This window comes from Mustela lutreola, chromosome 4 (genome assembly GCF_030435805.1).
Source record: "Mustela lutreola isolate mMusLut2 chromosome 4, mMusLut2.pri, whole genome shotgun sequence".
In the NCBI taxonomy this organism is placed as follows: domain Eukaryota; kingdom Metazoa; phylum Chordata; class Mammalia; order Carnivora; family Mustelidae; genus Mustela; species Mustela lutreola.
Genome location: NC_081293.1, coordinates 130,553,113 through 130,575,860, shown reverse-complemented (window position 1 = coordinate 130,575,860; position 22,748 = coordinate 130,553,113). Strand labels below are relative to the sequence as shown.

The window sequence follows — 22,748 nt, the reverse complement described above, 5'->3', positions numbered from 1 at the left end:
GTTATGCCATATATTAATACCTGTCAGACTGGTCTTAATTGGGGTGGCATGGGACTGACCTCATCGCCCCACCCTTCAGTGTGTAGACGGCCTCTTTCACAATATCCCTTTTCCCGAGCTTGTTGGCTGTCTCTCCAGTACCTCAGGACGCGGGCCCTGAAAAGCTCGGTTGCAGCGGGTCGCTTGCCCAGGCCAAGGGCGGTGCTCAAGCCACCCGCCCGGCTGACGCCACATAAGCTGAGATCACCTCACGCGCGAGCTGAGCAATCACAGAGCGCGCCGCCAGCGCTGCCGTCTCTCAGCAAACCCCGCTCTGAGATCCCTCCGCCTGCCCTTTCCCGGCGCTGTATAGTGGTGCCCCGCACCCCGGGCACGCAGGCTCAGGTGGCCCGTGATTCTCAGGGGGTGACCGTCTCTTTAGCTTTCGTTCTCTTCTGTCTTTGTACCATTCATCCCATAAGTGCAGCCTGCTTTTTTCAGGACCTCTCTCCCGGCGTAAGGAGACCTCGGCCATATTAAGACCTACTTGGGGGCGTGGTTAGCATCAGGCCCGCCCCGTTCTGTGACGCACAGGGTGGCGCGCGTGGGAGCCGATAGTAGGGGGTGGGACTGGGTTTAGTAGGAGACCTGGGGGCCGGGGCCGCCTCCGGACGCCCATCTACCGGCTTTACTCGCTCCATCGAGTCGCAGGAGCGGTGGCGACCTCGGCCTCCAGCGTCTCTGGAGAACTGTAGTGGCTGCTGCGGCGGTCAGGATGGTGTTGCTGGGTTTACTGCAGGCGGGCGGGTCTGTGCTGGGGCAGGCGATGGAGCGGGTGACCGGCGGGAACCTCCTGTCCATGCTGCTGATCGCCTGCGCCTTCACGCTTGGCCTAGTCTACCTGTTCCGCCTCGCAGTCGGCCACCTGGCCCCCCTGCCCGCGGGGGCGGTACGTGCACCCTAGGGGATCCGGGTGGGGGGACGCAGCGACCACTGTGGTCTAAGGGCTAGCGGGACGAGGACAAAGACGGCCAAAGTGCTAGCGGGAGTGGCGGCCGCAGCCGTGCTCAGATGGGCGACGGCGGCAGAAGCATTGGGGACGGGGAAGTGGCTGCTCCCTCTGCTGCTTGTGGTCGCGACTTACTTGGTCTTGCTGGCTTTGGTGCTGGGGGTCCTGCAATCTGTAGCGATTCTGGCGGTGGCCGCGTGTCTGGTCTTGGTGGGCGTCGTGCTTGCCGCGTTTATGGTCTTAGTGGTGGTTGTGCTGGCTGAGGTGCTGGTGCCCCAAATGGCCGAGGCCAGTGTGTCGGCTGTAGCATTGAGAGCCTTGGTGGTGGTATCTTGGTGACTGCCCTGGTGGGGTCAGTATCCTTTGAGCTGTAGTACTGCCCCTAATGGCGATTTCTATCTGTATGGGGGTGGGGGGCGTGTTTGGTAGGGTGGGAGTAACTGGATTGTCCCTTCTTATGATGCCGTGAAGTGTCAGTTTCTTTAATTTAGTGTTTTTATTGACCACTAGCTTCATACTTACCTAATATATTTGATGAATGCATCCTTAACCAAACAACACCAAGTAGCTTTTAAAACAGTGGAATGTATGAACTTTTGACCAAGTCGTTTTTTAAAACCTAGGGTATCTAAAGTACCTTTTATAGTGAGTGAGAAGGAGTTCCTGCTAGTGCTGATCTACTCTAAAATCAGTGGATGAGGGGCGCTGGGTGGTTCAGTTGATTAAGCATCTGGTCCTTGATCTCAGCTCAGGTCTTGAGCTCAGGGTCCTGAGTTTAGACCCCATGCTGGGTGTGGAGACTACTTAAAAAATAAAATAAAATCAGTGGATGAGATGTGTTCTGTTTCCTCTTAAACATTTCACATCTTTCTATATCTCAAGTTACTGTTTGTCTTTTTCTATGCCTTCTTTAGGCAAGATTCTGGAACTAAAATTGTGAGTGGTAGTGGTAAAGACAATACAGTTTGATTTCCCTGGTTTTTTTTTGTTGTTGTTGTTGGGGGGTGCTAATGGTCAAGAACGTTACCTAGAGCCACCAATAAATAATACTGGACATACTCTGGACAGTGTTCAGCATGTGTAATTAACAATACCTTTGTGTTTGTCTAGTCACTTATACCATGTTTTGAGTTTCTGTTCTTTTTACTATGGCCACTCTCCAAAGATATTTGTAGTTTGGCAGTTTTTAAGTTAGGTAACATATTAGTATTAGTGGTAAATTTCATGTGTTTGGTCAGAAAACTAAAATGGTTATCTTGGGCTGCCTGGGTGGCTCAGTCGTTAAGCATCTGCCTTTGGCTCACGTCATGATCCCAGGGTCCTGGGATCGAGCCCCATAGGGCTCCCTGCTTGGTGGGAAGCCTGCTTCTCCCTGTCCCACTCTACTTATGTTCCCTCTTGCTGTCTCTCGTTGTCAAATAAAGTCTTTAAAAAAAAACCCAAAAAACAGGATATCTCAAAATGAAATCTGAACCTGCAATTTTTTGTCTTCTTTTGCAGAAAAGTCCACCATACATTTTCTCTCCAATTCCATTCCTTGGACATGCCATAGCATTTGGGAAAAGTCCAATTGAATTCCTAGAAAATGCATATGAGAAGGTAAGTTTTCCAAATAATTATAGGAAAAGAAATTTGTGCTTTTCAAACTTTTTTAAAATGGCAGAACATTAAAAGAGAAAGTGTAGGGGCGCCTAGGTGGCTCAGTGGGTTAAGCCGCTGCCTTCAGCTCAGGTCATGATCTCGGGGTCCTGGGATCGAGTCCCGCATCGGGCTCTCTGCTCTGCAGGGAGCTGGAGCCTGCTTCCCTCTCTCTCTCTCTCTGCCTGCCTCTCCGTCTACTTGTGATCTCTCTCTGTCAAATGAATAAATAAAATCTTAAAAAAAAAAAAAAAAAAGAAAGTGTAATCTTAGTATAGGAAACCAGGTAAATTGGAGCTGTTCCTGTTTAAGCTGGCGGGGTCTTGGAGACTCTTGTAACTTTTCCTGTGTCTTGGGTGATCTTTGAGACATCACTGAGGAAAGTTCTGGCAGCTGTGATTTAAAAACCACTCGCCTACTTTAAAAAAAAAAAAACCACTCACCTGAATTTTATACTTACTGATCATAGTTAAAATTGATACTGATCGATCCTTCTTTTTCTTAACCCGTCCCCTGTGGAATTTTCTAACCTGTTCTATACATCTGTGACTTCAGTTTCACTTGGATGACCCACAGGGGTACCATGGCCACTCAGATCTCTGTCCCTCTTCTCTCTAGTGAGCTTTCCAATACCAACTCAGCCATTTATCCCACAGTCCCATTGTGAATTGTTGTCACTCTTAACTCTTTCAGCTCCACAGTATAAATTTAAACACTTTAGTCTTAGACCACAACTTCTTTTCCTGGCTTTCTTCTTCAGCTCCTTCCATTAGAACCATTCTTTGACCTTATTAGATTTTCCAGTCCATTGTCCCATTTACTTTCTCCTGATCAGTTAGCTTCTTTTCTTCACTTTCCTTTGTTTTTCAGTTTGGGACAGTGGTCCATCATTTCACTGCCACTGTGGCCAATACCATACATACCCTGGATCTTTTCATTTTGCTTACGTAGTAAAACCCCAAACTTGTGGGGATTTTTCTTTTTCTTTTCTTCCTCGCACCAGATTAGTTTCTTCCTGACTTCATGATTCCCTACCTGAGCAAACTTTGAACACTGCTCAACAGTCGTGTTATGCCAAAGTATGTCTGGCATACTTTCTACTTCTCACAATGATGATTCAAACCTTCACTTTTCTAAACTCCTAATTCTTCCTATCAAAGTAGATGACTTTATCTCCTCTTTAGACATGTAAAACCGTCCAAAGAGAAATTTCTCATGTTCCCACTTTCAAACATCATTCTCTTTTCTTCCTGTTATACTAATTATAAAACACTTACTTTGTACTACTAAGTTCTTTACATAGATTATCTGACTGAAGTTCCACAAAAATCCTTTCAGGTATATCCATTGTATAGATGATAAAACGGAGAAACAGGTTATATAATTTGTTCTTGGGCTCACCACTGGCTAGTGGCCAAGCCAGGATTTATACATCGTCTAATTTCTGAATCTGTGCTTTTAATAATAATAATAAAACATGGTCTAATTTCTGAGTCTGTGCTTTTAATAATAATAATAATAGTAATAATAATAGTGGTAGGAATAGTAGTAGTAGTAGTAGTAAACAAGTAAATTTACTATGGCCAACACTCTCTTTCCTAATATATCTATAATATCTATATATATCTATTTATATATCTCTCTGTACACACACACACACATCATGGATAAGGTGATACATATTTAGTCTTGATAATAGGTTCTGTTATTTCCATTTTATGAATGAGGGAAACTGAAGTACAGAAAGGTTAAGTTCTCTGACTGTAGACCAAGGTCACAATAGCTAACAGGGAGAGGACCTGGAATGTGAACCTTGGCAGTCTGGCTCCAGAATCTTGTGCTATGAGCCCAGCAGGGGCTATCATGTTGATTTTATACTATTTTGCTTCCTTTTGGAAGTTAAAGTCTCAATCCATCTTTGATCTCAGGAACCTTATGCTGTTATTTCTTCTTTGTGTAGTGACTGCCTGCCTTCAACTGGATCTTTCCCATTTTCTCTGAAAAGTTTTCAAAAGTCACTCATTTAAAAAGACTAGAGCTTCTCTTGACTTACAGGTCTCTTCTCATGCCCCTCCCCCATTAGCAAGTTTTCTGTACTTACTGTTTCCAAAATGTCCTGTTTACTTACTCTCAGTCTACCTTAGTCTGTCAGCCCCTTCACTAATGAGCTCCACGTCCTAGTTTAATGAGCTTGACCCCTCAGCTGTATTTGTCACTGGTGACTACTCCCTCCTTCTTAAATGTGGCTTCTCTCATTTGCCCCTCTATTTCTCTGACTGCTTTTTCTCTAACTCATTAGTGGGCTCATGCCTGGGCCTTTACTGATGGGATTCATGGAGGTTTGGGCCTTGGCCTTTAGTCTTTCCTAGGTGATTTCATCTCTAACCTGTGGCTTCACTTACTAGACATAGCTAGGTGACACCCAAAGTAATGTCTCTGGTGAAGGTCTCTTCTCCAGCTCCAGACCTAGATGTCCCAACTCCCACATGATTCTTCCTGAGTTGTCTCACAGGTGCCTGAAATCCAGCATTTCTGAAGGCTAACCCTTGGTTTTTCTCTCTCCAATCCTGGTTGTCTTGTTTTCTCTTCTCACCATTTTTCTGTTTGCCAGAAGCCTAGGATTCATTCTTGATACTTCCCTTTCTCAATCCATTGATGTCTGCAAATTGTCTCTTCAAAATAATTCAGTATCCATCTGCTTCTGTGTGCACTGCCCCATCATTACCACATGGCAGGTTTTCATCATCAGGTTCCTGCAATAGGCTCTAACTCGTCTGACATTCTTTCTGCTCTTGTTTCACCCTCCTCCGTATAGCAGCCAGAGGGATCTTTCTTTTAAAATATGCATATATCCGTGTGTCCCTCCCATGCAGTTTAAAATCTTCTATGGGTTTCCATTGCTTGTAAGAAAAAACTTCTTCCTAATATGGCTTATGAGACTCTATAATATAGTCTCAGCCCTGCAGACTCAGCTCTCATCTCATCTTGTCCTTCCCCAGCGCCTGCCGCCCCCAGTTAGGATCTTTGTGTCTCATCCTTTGAGCCTCAGCTCAGGTGGCCTTTCCTCTCTTTGGTCTCCCTTTTATTAGTTCTCTCCTCACGGAGTTACTTTCCTTCCAATAGTACTTGTCACATTTGCATTTTTACATTTGTTAATGTGATTATTTGATTTAGTTGTATCCCCAGAGCCTGGTCTTTACTAATAATCAGAAAACTTCAAGGTAAAGCATTTAGCACCCAACCAGATTAACAAAAAGTTAAAAATGAAATCATTTAGTGTTGGTGGGATAGTAGTAAACTGGGTAACTAAATAAACTTTGGATGTCTTTACACAGCAAGCACAATAGGACAGGTCATAACCTTTGGTGACTCCTGTGAATTTATCTTTATCCAAGGGGGGAAAAAGTCTGTATTCTCAGAGATACTCATTGCAGAATTATCCATAATAAATAAAGAACTGACATATCATCCATATGTCCAATAATGAAAGAATAATTCCTAAAATTACGATATCTGTGTAAAGGATAGAGAATATTTTCAGTAGAAACTGAAAAAAAGCAGAATAAAAAGTTTGTATTTTACTTTCAGCTGGATGAAAATAATTACAAATTTGCACAAAGACTGGGTGAATAATTGCATTAAAGTTTATGCGTGTTTTAATTTTTAAAAATGTTTTGTGAATTAATGAATTAGTGTTTAGTTTAGGGGTACATATTTTTCAGTATCATCACTATGGCTACTTTTCTTTCTTTAGTATGGACCTGTATTTAGTTTTACCATGGTGGGCAAGACATTTACTTATCTTCTGGGGAGTGATGCTGCTGCACTGCTTTTTAATAGTAAAAACGAGGACCTGAATGCAGAAGATGTCTACAGTCGTCTGACAACACCTGTGTTTGGGAAGGGAGTTGCATATGATGTGCCAAATCCAGTAGGTGACGCCAGTATCTTCAAGAAAGACAAATCTGTAATATAATAGTTACAGCTGATAATATAATATTGTACATTTAGAATGTAGAAATACATTCCTTGGTTCAAAAAAATCTGTAGAATGAGACATTTAAAAGGAAAGGCCTGGGTAACTGATGAGGAATGGGTATTGTTTTATAGCTACAGACATGGGCTAAGCAATTTTAAAGGTTGCCTGTACAAAGAAAGAGAATTGATGGTAACTTTGGGCATTGATTCAAGTGGATAACAAGAAAATCTCATTATTTCATTGGAAGGGCCTCATGACTCTACTCCTGCCTGAAACTCTAGCATATGCGCTCTTTTGAGCTAGAGATTGTTGGCTTTAGAAGTTGGTGTGATTTCTTTTCCCGTCTTAAAGTCAGATATTAAAGTGGTGCAAATTGATGCAAAACACAGATGAGATCATTGGCTCTGTGGCTTGGTGTGGGCTCTGGCTGAGATTGTACCACACATGACCTAGTATCCTAGTGTAGTGGTTAAGAGTTGACATGAAGTGTTATTTCTGGGGATGAGCGAGGTGCGGGGGAATGAATGGTTCCTCAAGGCCAAATGCAAGAACCCTAGAAAATCCCTCTGGTCAAATATATCTACTCATTTTTTCACACTGATGATCAGATTCTTAAAATAGAAATGTCCCAATGGTTTAAAACCATTGGTTGTCTCAGTGTGAATTTATTTCAGTCAGACTATATTGAAATTCTCGTTAAACTTCTGGAAGATAGTGAGAAGAATGGTGGTTCTTTGGGAATGGAATGGGAAAATATATGAAGTAGGATAAAAATGATATGGGAACATAATGAACCTTTGGGGACTTGTGTTGGTATCTGGGTTGGGTTGGGATGCTAGAACCTAACAGGATAGGAAAGGGAAGCCCTCGGGTCAGGAGTGGGAAAATGCGTATGTAGGAAGGAAAGGCAGTGGGATTCCTAATTTATCATTAGTTGAGGGCCTGCATAGCAGGTATCTCTGTGTGTGTTACTTCAGATCCATGTCTGGTGTAGTTTTAAAAAATCTTTTATTATTTTTATTTCAATATCTTTTTTTAGAATATTGTTTTCTTCGAGTTATAATAACCCAAATGAATCTTCTGATAAAACAAAATTGTGTTTTAATGCTTGGTATTATACTGTTAATATTTTGAAGGTTTTTTTGGAGCAGAAGAAAATGTTAAAAAGTGGCCTTAACATAGCCCACTTTAGACAGCATGTTTCTATAATTGAGAAAGAAACAAAGGAATACTTCCAGAGTTGGGGAGAAAGTGGAGAAAAAAGTAAGCAAACTGTTTTGGTTTTGCATTTGTCCTAGTATTTCTACTTTTTTTTATGACTAGAAATGTGTGTGTGTATAATGAAAAACCATCTGCAGCATATGTAAAAACCACTCAGATTATTGGAATGAATATGTTTTGATAACCACAGAGTTAAAAAGACCTGAGAGGAAGTGATTATTGCTGTTCACCTATCAAAAACCTTAGAATGGGTTAATTAACATCCATGTATTTGTACAAATACGAGTCATGGTTAAATTTTGAAATAAACTGAACGTAAAACTTTCTGCAAGGTCATTTTAAGACAAAAAGTAAAAATAACTTTTTTTAACCCACCTCGAGCAAGTAAAAGTCTAAATGATTTAATTTTGTATGTCATACCCTATCTATCTGATATTGTATGGGAATGACTTATTTAATGAAAAGAGTAAATTTAAATACGTAGGCTTACTCTATCACCAAATGTTATTATATGCTTTCTTGCATTATGTATAGCATATAATGAGTATAACTTGATCTTCTTTGGATACTTATGTGAATCCATTATTTATATTGGACAGTAAGTGTTCCTCTCAGAGAAAATTCCCACCCCACGTCAGGAAGCAACATCTGCCTCACTGGGCATCAAGACCTCTGTGTGGGTCTCCATATTTTGGGTGTGGTCTTCAGTTTTTAAATGGTCCAGAAACTTCATTTTGTTTTTAAGCCACCTGAAGCTGATGTGATATATTTCTAACAATAGAAGAAGCTGATGTATAAACCAAAATGGCCAACTTAATAAGTATAAGTGAGACAAAGTTATAGCACTAAGAACACCAGAATTTGCTAACCTTCATTGGCAAATCTAACTGCAAAGCCAAGTGATAATTGGAAGTTCATTTGGTAAACACAGAATTAAAGAACAAGGCATTGGGTGATTTTTATGATTTTTAAATGTCATCCAAATGTGCTTCCCTGACGTATCTGTCTCCAGTTTGGGATATACCAACTGATGATTAGCTACAGTTTTCTTACATATATAGGCAAGACCTCAAATTTTAGTCCTGGTCTAATTGCTTTTGACCTTCGAACTCCTGTAACTTTATTGGAAGGAAGTACTTGGAATTCCTGTAAATTTATTCATTTTTAAAAAATTTTTATTTTTAAGTAATCTCTACACCCAGTGCAAGGCTCAAGCTCATGACTCCGAGATAAAAAATCACACGCTCTATCAACTGAGCCAGCTAGGTGCCCCTCACTGTATTCTTTTTTATCTTCAATTTATCTTTTCAAGTTGAAGAGTCATGAGTGAGGTCCAGGGATGCCTTTGTGGCTTCCGTTTTGGCTGTACAGAGATGCTTCCCACCATGAGTTTCTTGCCTCTCTTTGTTGTGTCCATGTCTGTCTGTAGGCTTTTTTTTTTTTTTTTTTGAAGATACAAACAGGATATTGTTGGTTCTTGAGTTTGTGTTCATAGTTTTCCTTTGTAATACTTTTACATCTCTAAGAAAGTGAAAATTTCAAAAGACTATTTGGCAATAGTAATGGGAATGATCTTTTTCCCTCTAGATTTGTTTGAGGCTCTTTCTGAGCTCATAATTTTAACAGCTAGCCATTGTTTACATGGAAAGGAAATCAGAAGTCAACTCAATGAGAAAGTGGCACAGCTGTATGCAGATCTGGATGGAGGTTTTAGCCATGCGGCCTGGCTGCTGCCAGGCTGGCTCCCTTTGCCTAGTTTCAGGTATGGATAAAGACGCCGTACTTGCTTATTTAACTGTAGAAATGCTGCAGTGTTGGTATGCTTTGCATTCACCAAGATAAAAAAATAAACATAAAACAGACAAATTAGGGGAGATTATGAGCTCCCTTCTTCTGTAAGAATTCAAGACAGGTTTTCTTTATGTAGTGAGCTCATTTAAGCTCAGTTTCAGTTTATAAGAGGTCATGTGTTGTCTAGCTGTTCTCATTTAAAACCTACTTATCTCACAAATCTCATCTACTCAGAAAGGTCTCTGGGCTCTACCTAACAGTGATACACCCCTCTATGCACTTATTTGAAAATATGAGCATTTTATAGTTTTTATAGTCTGTTGTGAAATTTCTTTGTTTTGAAGTAGTAGTGCTTTTCTCAAAACTATACTGTGATTTCCTTAAAGGCGGGGACCATCTGATACAAAGAAATACTGCTTATAGGACTTGACATATAGTTTAGTGTCTTGCATATTAGTGGGCTTTCTATACCTGTTGATTCTTTTCCGTTCAGGTGAGAGATGGGAGGAGTTAAACTGGCACTCCCTTTTTCTGCTTCTGCTACATAGTTTTGTACAGTTTCAGGTTAAAGAGGGGGAGAAAAAGGGAAAGCCAGGAGAGATTCTCTGGAATTCTTTGGAACTTGTAAAACCTTATATTTGTAAGGAGCTTTGCAGTTTTTAAAATGTTTTCATCTGTAACCTGTAGTGGGGTCTCCAGGAACGTGCAACAAGCCGTTTTTCCCTTTTCTATTTCCTAGATGAAGTCAGAAATGCCTGAGCTTGGTATGATAGACCTTTCCCACTTTAGCCCAGTCTTTCTCTGTCTTATCTGAACCAAATGATTTAACCAAATTATTCCATTCCCTTTCTTAAAACAGGCCTTCTGTTTTTCTGGCACTGCTATGTTCATATTGGGAAACATCTTCCCACATTGTCTCAGCAGATCCTCAGTAACAGTCTTACAAACACAGCGGAGCGGCTGTTTTTATTGGAAGCCTTAGGCAGTCAGCTAGGTAGTCAGATTGCCTGGTTTTAAGAAGCTAGGTAGAGGCTAGGTAGTCAGGTTGCCTGGTTTTAAATTTCAGCTCCACTGCTTTCTGGCTGTTTGTAACATGCAGCTGCCTGTGAAGTGAGGCTAAGAGCATCTACCTCACAGGAGGTCAAAGTGGGTGATTAACTTTCTCAAACATGAGCACTCTACTTTAAAGGTTAAGGTTTGGGGACCTGAAGTTTGTTTTCTGACTATACTAGTATTTTTGCCCCTATAAAACCATGTTGTCTCAGAAGATCAAAGTAGAATCAAATCCTGTATACTGTAGTCGTGTTCTAAATCCTAGATTTAGATCATCCTAAATAAATCTTAGGTTTATTTAAATTCTGACTCCTACAGAAAAACCAGAATGACTCTCCATCTTTTTAAAAAATTAATTTGGTTAAAATTGGAATTTCGTTAATTTAAAGGAGTGTTCTTCTGTTAAACTGGAAAATGGTTCTAAAGTAATAATCATAAGTCTTGTTTTAGACCTTGTGTTAGAACACAGGAAGTATATTAGCAATCAGGGATATATATGTTAGGACACATTTCTTGCCTTTAAGGATCCTAGAAATTTCTAACAGTATGAGATTTTTATAGCTTCTCTTTTTCTTTTGGTTCTGAGTTTTTTTTAATCAGTTGTTTTATTAGAGTCATTTAAATTAGTTAAATAAGGTTGCTATAAGCGAGGTCCTGGTTATTTTCCAAAATGAATCTGATGCCAGGAAGTATGACATTATTTTTTTAGTCATTTTTGTCTTTGAATTGCAGACGTAGGGACAGAGCTCATCGAGAGATCAAGAATATTTTCTATAAAGCAATCCAGAAGCGCAGACAGTCAGAAGAAAAAATTGATGACATTCTCCAAACTTTACTAGATTCTACTTACAAGTAAGTGCTGTTTGGATCACATGTTAAGCCGAAGCAGGAAATTGCATATTAAAACAAAGTTAAATAATATGTCCAGTTAAAAAGTAGTGATGTTGACAAAATTCGTAGCTGTGAGCCTTGGGCTTGTTAAATGGATGAGACACGAATTCTTGGGATCCCATCGCCTTCCTGGAGCCTGAGGACCGACCACACATGGGGAAACATCTATTGACAAACCACAGTAACATCTTTTGTAATGAAAATCATACTTTTCTATTGTCTGTCTCTTTCCCCTCAAGGGAAAGAATTCTCATTTGTGATGGGCAAATGCAAGACTATTACACCTGAAAAACTTACTCACTATGACCCTTTATTTAAATGTGGAGCATGAAGTGGGTCTGCCGAACTGTTAAATTTGTGTGTGACTCCTTCCACAGGGATGGGCGTCCTTTGACAGATGACGAAGTGGCGGGCATGCTTATTGGACTGCTTCTTGCTGGCCAGCACACATCCTCAACTACTAGTGCCTGGATGGGCTTCTTTTTGGCCAGAGACAAAACACTTCAAGAGAAATGTTATTTAGAACAGAAAACAGTCTGTGGAGAACATCTCCCTCCTTTAACTTATGACCAGGTTTGTTGCATTTTTCCTTTCATTGCTTTGTGACTGCAGTATATAATGAATGGCTAGTTTTTAAAGGGGACAATTTGATATATTCTATTTACTATAGATTAAATTGCTTAGTTTCTTTTAGAAAATTCCCCACACACCTCTGTGAAATGTCTTAACATTGGATTCAGTTTGCTAGTATTTTGTTGAGGATTTTTGCATCTGTGTTCATACAGAATATTGATGTGTAGTTTTATTATGAGGTCTTTGACAGGTTTTGGTGCATGGAGAAATGCTGGTCTCAGAATGAGTTTACCAGTGTTCCCTCCCCTTTTATTTTTTTGGAAGAGTTTGTGAAGATTAATAATCCTTCTTGCATGTTTGGTTAGAATTCACCAGTAAAGCCATTGGAGTCTGTGCTTTTCTTTGTGGGAAGTTGATTATGTGTTATACATCTATTCATACATTTTGTTTCTTCTTGAGTCTGGTTTTGTCCTTCTAGGAATGTGTCCATTTTCTTCTAGGTTACCTAATTCATTGGTTTACAGTTATTATAGTATTCTCTTAGAATCCTTTCTATTTCTGTAAGGTCAGGAGTGATGGGTCTTTCATTCCTGATTTTGTAACTTTTAAAATAATAATTGATACATAATTTACATAATATAGAATCAGGCCATTTAGAGTATATAACTTGCTATTTTTTGATATATTCAGAATTGTGAAAACCATCACAATTTTAGGACATTTAAATCACTACCAAAAGAAAGCTGGTATCCAATTTGAAAGCAGTCAAATGCTCCATTTCCCCTACCCCTGGCTACCACTAATCTACTTTTTGTCTGTATAGATTTGCCGTACCCTGGACATTCTCATATAAATGGGATTATACAATATGTGGTCTTTTGTGACTGGCTTCTTTCACTTAGCATGTTTCAGGTTTCATACATGTGGTAGCGTGATTTTTGCTAGTGTTTTCATTTTTTAGACAAGTGGATTTTTGCAGCCCCTTACTGTGCCATTCTTCAGTGATTACAGCTTATACTGATGGTATCCTGGCCTCTTTCCCTTGTTGATCATGGATAATGACAGAATGAGATAATCTCAGATACTGAACCAGTTACCTGTGCACTTCTACCGCAATATAATCTATTTTATTTTAACCCAGAAATTTAAACACATACTGCTGAAGTAAATTAAGATATTTCTAAAACTCGGGAAATGTTTTCCCTTTTTAGCTGAAGGATCTAAATTTACTTGATCGCTGTATAAAAGAAACATTAAGACTTCGACCTCCTATAATGACCATGATGAGAATGGCCAAAACTCCTCAGGTGAGTCTCTTGGTTAGATTTCCCTTTCCATTCCTGTTTAATTGATCAAAAAGAAGAAAAATATAACAGCAAAGAGAATTTTTTAAAAAGATTTATTTATTTATTTATTTGACGGACAGAGATCCCAAGTAGGCAGAGAGGCAGGCAGAGAAAGAGGGGGAAGTAGGCTCCCCACTGAACAGAGAGTCGATGTGGGGCTCGATCCCAGGACCCTGAGATTATGACCTGAGCCGAAGGCAGAGGCCTTAACCCACTGAGCCACCCAGGCGCCCCCAAAGAGAATTTTTTAAATTATAAAAGGATAATCATTCCCATATAATTTCAGTTTTTTATGTTCTAATATATAATTACATATTCTGATTATATAGATAATTTTATGTAATTAGAGAGTATACATGCTAATCTGTTCCCTGCATTTTTATTTAACAATTAGGGTTTTTTGGTTTTTGTTTTTTTTTAAAGATTTTATTTATTTATTTGACACAGAGAGAGAGAGCAAGGGAGGGGACACAAGCAGGAGAGGGATTGGGAGAGGCAAAAGCAGGCTTTCTGCTGAGCAGGGAGCCTGATCAATGCAGGGCTTGATCCCAGGACCCTGGGATCATGACCTGAGCCGAAGGCAGACGTTTAACGACTGAGCCACCGAGGTGCCCCGACAATTAGGGTTTTCAAAATGGTAGTATATTTTTCCCCCCTGATTTTTAAAAAAGCTTCTTTTGTTAAAAATTCTGGTAGTGTGAAAAAAAAAATTCTGGTAGTGTGGAAATATACAGATCGGATTGTGAAAGGCTCCTTGATATCCCTCTGCTACCTCTGAGGTATTACGGCTTTTTAAAGTTTTCAGCCCAGTGTTGGGTCACTTGGAAATCATCTTGAGTGAAAATAATTTTTACCTGGCCTATCATCTAGCTAGTTTTAAAAATATATGTGTATTACATGTGTTAATGCTTTATTACATAATAGTCTGGTTATTTGGTAAAATAGTTCTTATATTATCTAATGAAGTGTGTTGGTTTCATTTGTAGACTGTGGCAGGGTATACCATTCCTCCAGGACATCAGGTGTGTGTCTCTCCCACTGTCAATCAGAGACTTAAAGACTCATGGGTAGAACGTCTGGACTTTAATCCTGATCGCTACTTACAGGACAATCCAGCATCAGGAGAGAAGTTTGCTTATGTGCCATTTGGAGCTGGTAAGATACCATTTTACATTTGAAATGTTTGTTCTGATAATATATTTATGTCGGTAAAAATAATCCATATGAATTTTATTTATAAACATCTTTTCCTCATAGGGACATTCCTGTCAACATTTGTAGGAGTATCATCTTTGCCAAATTGGAAAAAGTATTTTCTTTGTTCTAAAGGAAATAGCTCAGTGAATCCTTGTATAATGCCCTGTTACCTTCTGACCAATTTAGTTTCTTCAGGTTTAATTTTTATAGTACACCCTGTTCTCCCTTATAACAGTATTTAAAGCTCTTTGTGAATTTTAAAGAGCCACGGGAATTAGCACACCATTTGGGCAATTATTTCAGGCTAAACATTGTAAGAGATTATCAGTGTTTCAGAAAAGAGCAAAAGCAGTCTTATTAAAATTGAAGCTTTTTTGGATTGTTAGTCAACTTTTTGGTGCTCTGTCTGTATCCTTAGGATAAAATGGTCTTTAAATTTGGGCAGGTCTTGCATAGGTTTGCAAGCTTATGCATTTCAGTTACGATCCTTAAATTATGCAGGCAGATCTTTGTTCCTGCGATAATCTCTCTCTTCACTGGTACTGGACAGATTAAACTACGTTTTATGACTTCTTGTTTAGCCTTTCCAAAGAGATTTGAAGTGGCACAACTTTTTTTTGTCATTGGTCACACTGTCTCCATATGTTAAGGGAAGTAGAAAGTACTTTAGGAACTTCAGATCTTATAACTTTAATAAATAAATTTAATAATATGGTATATAACATCACATATGAAAGAGTCGTAGATTGTTCAAACAGTTGGAAGGGGCATTAGTTCTGTGGCCCCAAATCTGCCCCAAACAGGAGTCATTTCTAAACTGCTAATTGCCTGGACTGCGCTTGAACTTTTTTAGGTAATAGATTGCTCAGTTACCTTCTGTGGCAGCTCATTTTGTTCTTTGAACAGATTCCATTTTTAAAAACTTAACATTAAATCTGTAATCTGGGGGCACTTGGCTGGCTCAGTTGGTAGAGCATGTGACTCTTGGTCTCAGGGTCATGAGTTCAGGCCCCCATGTTGGGTGTTGAGCCTACTTAAAAAAAAAAAAATTGTAATGTTTCCTTTAAACATCCCATTGTGTTTAAAACATCCCCTAGTTGTTTTCTCTGAAGTTATACTGTATATCTTTGATCTATCTCAATATAGGATATAATGTTCCCTCAAATTTTTCACCATTGTGCTAGTTTCCTAGGGCTACTGTACCTCCCACAAACTGGATGATTTAAAACAATAGACATTTCTTCTTCCACATTTCTGGGGGCTGGAAGTCTGAAATTAAGATGTTGGCAGGGCCTTACTCTTCCTGTTGGCTCCAGGGGACAGTCTTTCCTTGCTTGTCCCAAACTTCTGGAGGCTCTTGGCCATCTTTGGCATTCCTTGGCTTGTAGCTATATTGCTCTCATCACTGCCTGTCTTCCCTTGGCCATCTGCCCTGTGGGTGTATCTCTGAATCTGTGCATGGCTTTCTTTGAAGGACACACCAGCATTGGATTCAGGGTTCATCCTAACCTGGTATGACTTCATTGTAACTAATTATATCTGCAAAGTCTGATTTCTGAGTAGATATGAATTTTGGGGGGACAGTGTTCTACCCCATATGATCATCATGTTAAACGTGTCCCAGTTTCTTTAATCATGACTCTGTAATTGTGTAATTTTTTCTGTGTTGGTGAATGTAGCATGTAGCTTATTCATTGTCATATTATCTTTGTGAATCATCAGAATTTATCCATTTTTCTATTAATTCATAGTTTGGGTACTTCTAATTTCCTTCTATTAAAAATAGTCCTTTAATCTTCCTGTGAGTAAGCCAACCCTCTCCTTAGATGTTGTATTTGCATATGGAATGGTTTGTAAACACTCTTCTTAAATAGGGCTCCTCGAAGTAAGTGCATTTATGGGCCATGCAGCACTGTGCTAGTAATACGCATTTTAAAATTTTTCCTCTATTTAATCTTCACAACCACACTATGAAGAATGGGGACTGTCATTCATTTTTCAGAAATGGAAACCAAGGCTTAACAATGCTTTTTTCAATTCCAGTAATTTGATCTTTTTGTATTCCCTGAAAAGCCATCTTTTGTTACTGAGCTCACTACTTTATGAGGTTCTGGTAGGCTGGAGAGATTGGAAGGCATTAGTCATTTCTGGCCTAAATATTTCTGATATCATCTTTTATTAAGTTTGTCTCTCTGGCTTTTATATATAACCTTTTAAAAATACATGAATTATATTTCCTATTATTAAAATTCCCCTGACATTTTAATAAAAATTTCAAAGCAAAGTCAAAAGAATTTTATATTGAACATTCATATACCCATTATCTAGATTCTGCCACTGACATTTTACTTATACTTGTTTTATCACATATCTGTCCATCACTTGATTTACTTATCAAGTGCATTTTAAAGTAAACTATATATACATCAGTATATTGTCACTCTTGTTTTTCAGCAAGTATATAATAAACTACACTTCAGTATTCTAGTTTTGATGCAAGATTTTACAGTGAAATATTTAAGTCAGTATTCATTGTTTTGACAAATGAATAACCTCAATCAAATCTGATTTTTAAAATTGTTATTGTTTCCCAGTCCTGTCTAAAAACCTTTGCCTGGCCCCAAGCTATGAAGACATTCTCCTCTATTATTCCTTATTAAATATGATGGTTTGGGGCACCTGTGTGCCTTTGGCTCAGGTCATGATCTAAGGGTCCTGGGATCAAGCCCTGCTTGGGGCTCCCTGCTCAGTGGAGAGTCTGCTTCTCCCTTTCCCTCTGTTCCCCTCCAACCCCCGCTGCTTGTGCTGTCTGCTCTCTCTCATGCTCTAATAAATAAAATCTTAAAAAATTTTTTTGATTGCCGTAGCATTATGTTTAGGTCTATGATCACCTGGAATTAGTTTTTGAGTTGGTGTGAGACAGAAATTGAAGGTTTTTTGGTTTGTCGTTTTAAAAAAGATTTTACTTATTTGAGAAAGCAAGCAAGAGAGTATACACTGGGGCTTGGGGGCAGAGGGATAGGGAGAAGCAGGCTCCACACTGAATAGGGAACCTGATGCGAGCTCTATCCCAGGACCCCAGGATCATGACCTGAGCCGAAGATAGATGCTTAACCCACTGAGCCCGCACAGGCACCACCTCCCCTTTTTTTAATGTTAGATACAGTTATTCCCATACCATATGTTAAAAAAACTTTTTCATCCTTGGCTTGCTTTATTTACTGCCTTTGCTGATAATCAAATAACCATAAAAGTATGTCTTCACCCTTTGCTGTGTTTTATTGTTCTGTTTGTTGAGCCCTGTCCAGGACCACATTGTTTTGGTTGGTTGCTGTGAAAGAAAAAGAACCCCACTTTCTACTCTACACTCTACTTCTAACAACATTTCTGGCCACTAAACGTTTGGGTGTTTTTCCCACACTAATTTTCTATGGACACCCACTGGGTGTCCTGCAGTTCAACTCAGTTCTGACACTATTCACCTGGGGTAATCACAGACCCCAGAGGTTAAGGGCGTAGTCCCACAAGACTCCCCCTTGCCCTCCATTACTTCAGATACCAGTTGCGAGTCCAGTTTGTCTCCTGTTCTTCTGACTGCTGAGCTATAAATCAGAGTTTTCTTGGTCTCCTCTTTGGGGTGCCACAGCTTCTTAAAATGGCTCACAGAACCCAGAAAACAGTTTATTTACTGGATTAACAGTTTATTACAAAGCGGGGGGGATACAACTCAGGAACAGCTTATTGAGGAGATACATAGGGCAAGGTATGGGGAAAGGGGCACAGAGCTTCCATGCCTTCTGGGAATGCCACATGCCCACCGTCTCCACCCTATGGAGACCATAGGTTCACTGCTCTGGAAAGCTCTCTGAATACAGCTCTCAGTCCTCCATACTATAGGGGTGAGGCTTCATTATGTAGGCATGATTGATTAAATCTTTGGTGATTAATTCAACCTCCAGCCCCTTTTCTGTCCTGGAGGTCAGGAGTTAGGGCTGTAAGTTCTAACCCTTTAAGCACATGGTTGGTTCCCCTGGCTGCCAGGCCCTACTCTGAGGGGATTTCTAGAAGTCCCCCATTTACAAACCCAGGTGTGGTTGAAAGGAGCTTGTTTTGAATAACAAAAGTCTTTTTTCTTTTACTGCTCTTTGCTCTTAAGAAATTCCAAGGTGTTTGAGGAGCTCTGTGCTAAGGATGGGAGAAGGAGCAAATATTTATTATAAACCACAGTATCACAGCTGTTGTCCCTTTAGTATTGAAGTCAGATTTGAAGTCAGTTTAAGTCTTCCAACTTTTTATTTTTTTTTTCCCCAAGACTGCTCTGGATATCCTCGGTCCTCCTTTGCATTTCTATATGCATTAAAAAAAAAAAAATGGTCTCATTTGAATTCCACTTAGTTAACATACAGTGTAATACTAGTTTTAGGGGTATAATATAGTGACTCAACACTTCCATACAACACCCGGTGCTCATTACAAGTGCATGCCTTAATCACGCCCCCCCACCTCCATTCTGATAACCTTTAGTTTGTTCTCTATAGTAAAGAGTCTGTTTCTTGGTTTGCCTCTTTTTCCCCTTTGCTCCTTTGTTCTTTAATTCCAGGAGTGCAATCCGATGGCATTTTTCTTTCTCTGACTTACTTTGCTTAGCATAATGGTTTTTAGCTCCATCCATATTGTTGCAAATGGCAGGATTTCATTCTCTCTTTTAAAAAAAATTTTATTTATTTGACAGAGATCACAGGTAGGCAGAGAGGCAGGCAGAGGAGGAAGCAGGCTGCCCGTGGAGCAGAGAGCCCAAGGAGGGGCTCGATCCCAGGACCCTGAGACTATGACCTGAGCCGAAGGCAGAGGCTTTAACCCACTGAGCCACCCAGGCGCCCCAGGATTTCATTTTTTATGACTGTGTAATATTCCATTGTATATATGTACCACACCTTCTTTATCCATTCATGTTTATAGATACTTGGGCTATTTCCATAATTTGGCTACTGTAGGTAATGTCATAAACATTGGGGTGCATGTATCCTTTTGAATTAGTATTTTTTAATCCATGTGTTTTTGAATCAATTTTTCAGTTTTTATGTGTATATAACCTTTTAAATTTTGATCTTGGTATGTGTTACTATTTTGATTTATTAAATCCCTTTTTCTCCCATTGTTCTCTTGAAATGGCATTTAAAGTGTTTTTTTAAAGACTGTATTTTTTTTTTCTTTCTTTTTTTTTTTTTTAATTTTTTTATTTTTTATAAACATATATTTTTATCCCCAGGGGTACAGGTCTGTGAATCACCAGGTTTACACACTTCACAGCACTCACCAAATCACATGCCCTCCCCAATGTCCATAATCCCAACCCCTTCTCCCAAACCCCCTCCCCCCGGCAACCCTCAGTTTGTTTTGTGAGATTAAGAGTCACTTATGGTTTATCTCCCTCCCAATCTACACCAGGCCCCTCCCCCAGAAGATCAACAAGAAATCCAGCCTAGACCAAGTTCACCTACCAAGGAGTGTGGTTTCAATACTAAAGACTGTATTTTTAAGTAATCTCTACGCCCAGTATGGGGCTCAAACTCACAACCCTGAGACCAAGAATTGCACACACTCCCCTGATTGGCCAGCCAGGTTGCCCCTGGCATTTAAAGTTTTGATTGACTTTTAATTAGGGCTGTCTTGGGACAGAAGCTAAGAATATTCTAGTGTATTTCCAAAATAGATTGTCATCATAGATTTCAAATCTTACATATATTTAAACTTAGATGTGACATTTCAAAGAAAAAAGCTATTAGAAGAGTCATTATATAATCATCCAAGTACTGTTTCCCTTAAAAAAGAAACCTTGAAAATCTGAGATTTTTATTAACTATTTTTTTTATATTCTTCTTTTATGTGAAAAGAATATGTCATCTTTCCCCTATATAATATAATCTCTATATCTGCTATCCCTCCAAAGTGTAAACAAATTTATCACTCCAGGAGAAAAGATGGGAAAAAGAATTTCAATTGATTCTTAAAAAATTTTCCTTTTTTTAACAGGACGTCATCGTTGTATTGGGGAGAATTTTGCCTACGTTCAGATCAAGACAATTTGGTCCACTATGCTTCGTTTATATGAATTTGATCTCATTGATGGATATTTTCCCACTGTGAATTATACAACCATGATTCACACCCCTGAAAACCCAGTTATCCGATACAAACGAAGATCAAAATGAAAAAGGCCACAAGGAACTAACATGTGAAACATCACTGTAAACCGCAAAAGCATTTGAAGAGAATGAAGTTTACGAAACAACTCCTGGTGTATTCTTTGAATTTTAAAGGACAACTAGATTAACTTAGTTTTTATATTTTCTGAACTGAATGGTTCCATCAAATCTAATGGCATTTCGTATATTTCCTAATAGTTTTATGATGGCTATTAAGGAAATCAAATTCACTATATGAAATTATTTAGGGGGATCTTGGTAATTGACAGATTCTAAACACAGTGTCCAGGTATTAATCTTAACAAACATAGCTCTTGGAAAGTAGATTTGGGGTATTTACATCTTAGATCTGCAAGTAGAAAAAAGCCCAGAGGCCCAGGGAGATACTTGGAAACTCAGGTTATTTATTTACTGAGTAATGTTTGTGTGTGTGAGTGAGGATGGATGGATAAGGAACTCCCATGTAAAGCCTTTGATAAAAAAGAATCTCTTCAGTTGTTTTGGTATGATACCCAGCGTGGTGGAGCTATGCTGTAGAAAAATGTCCTTTGAAATTTTAACTGGAAGAAGCATTGTCTCCAGGAAACAAACAGATCTGACGATGACTTAGTAATTATGTTTCCTAAGAAATAATAGTACTAAAGAATGCACAAGTATCTTAATCTAACTACTAAATGCTATATATTTGTTTATCTGATAAATTTCCATCTGGTTCCACATGGTGACATAAATGTGAAAGCCCAAAATAAAGTCCTTAAGGAATAGTTTCTGTTCTCTTTGGCTCTCAGTGTTTCCTGCTTCTTCTCCAGAATCTAATTAGGGACGTTTCGGTTATTAGTTCTGTTTACTAAAACTTAATTTAGGTTAAAAATCTTTAAAAAATATATATATAAAATCTGAGAGTAGTAACTCTGGCTTTAAGGTAGCATGGAGTATAGGGTCTTTGGGAGTAGTATCATTGGCTGCACTGTGTGCAGCCTGTGTTCAAGAATCAACTCAAAGTGTAACTGGGGACCTGAATATATATTTGTTGTAATTTGACCACATGATCTGTTTTTGCTGGATGAGGCCAAACTATCTTCCCTTATGTACAAGGGGAAGATGCTAGAAGGGTTGTGTTAAACTATTTGTGAAGGCAACAAAAAAAAAAACCCTCTGCTTTTAGAGATTTTCACATTATCTCTGACAAAAAAAGATATAGTCTATTCACTAATTATAAAGTGGTGTGCTTCAGTGAGTAGAATTCAGGAATCTAGGAACTTGGATGGGGAAAAAAAATCCATCTTTGTACTAATTTTAAACTGTGATTTAGTATTTATGAAGCAAAAAACTATATGAGCCTTAGCAGTACCCAGGATTTTGAGAACAAAAATCACTGATTTTCCATATCACATAAAGATGTTTCAGATCTCCTGAAATGTCTTTTACTTCCATCACTATTTTAAAGTTATGATAGTTATTAGATCAACTGCTAGATTCTTATTTCTAAAAATGTACTATTTCTATGTAATTGGTTTCCTTCACAACTCTTTTAAACATATGTGTTTAAAAGCACTATTCTGAGAAGGGACCCGTAGTTTCCAAGGAGACACTTGAGAGGTTCATGGCACAAAGAATGTTTAAACCCTGAGTAAGGCTAGTCTGTGCTTAGCGAGTAATTTGTTTTAGACTTGAATAGACAACTTTTTGAAATTATTAACAAATAATGTATTATTTGTTTCAGGGACACAGGTCTATAATTCATCAATCTTACACAATACACAGTGCTCACCACAACACCTACCTTCCCCAGTGTCCATCACGCAGCCACCCCATCCCTTCCACCTCCCTCCACTCCAGCAACCCTCAGGTTTGTTTCCTGAGAT

General features: G+C 39.1%; 1 protein-coding gene across 2 annotated transcripts; it reads left to right on the top strand.

Annotated features, from left to right (window-relative positions):
* The first annotated feature begins 475 nt into the window (after positions 1 to 475).
* Positions 476 to 21,647, top strand: LOC131829360 (lanosterol 14-alpha demethylase). 2 transcript variants are annotated; one of them, XM_059171094.1, is made up of 10 exons: positions 476 to 495; positions 2,489 to 2,587; positions 6,381 to 6,557; positions 7,742 to 7,868; positions 9,414 to 9,588; positions 11,403 to 11,522; positions 11,939 to 12,134; positions 13,346 to 13,441; positions 14,467 to 14,635; positions 20,711 to 21,647. In XM_059171094.1, exons 3-10 carry the CDS (start codon positions 6,405 to 6,407, stop codon positions 20,887 to 20,889), a joined length of 1,215 nt encoding a protein of 404 aa, XP_059027077.1. In that variant the 5' UTR covers positions 476 to 495; positions 2,489 to 2,587; positions 6,381 to 6,404; the 3' UTR covers positions 20,890 to 21,647. The 2 variants fall into 2 exon arrangements, with proteins under 2 accessions (XP_059027077.1, XP_059027076.1); XM_059171093.1 differs by lacking the exon at positions 476 to 495 and adding an exon at positions 581 to 928.
* Positions 21,648 to 22,748: the final 1,101 nt, after the last annotated feature.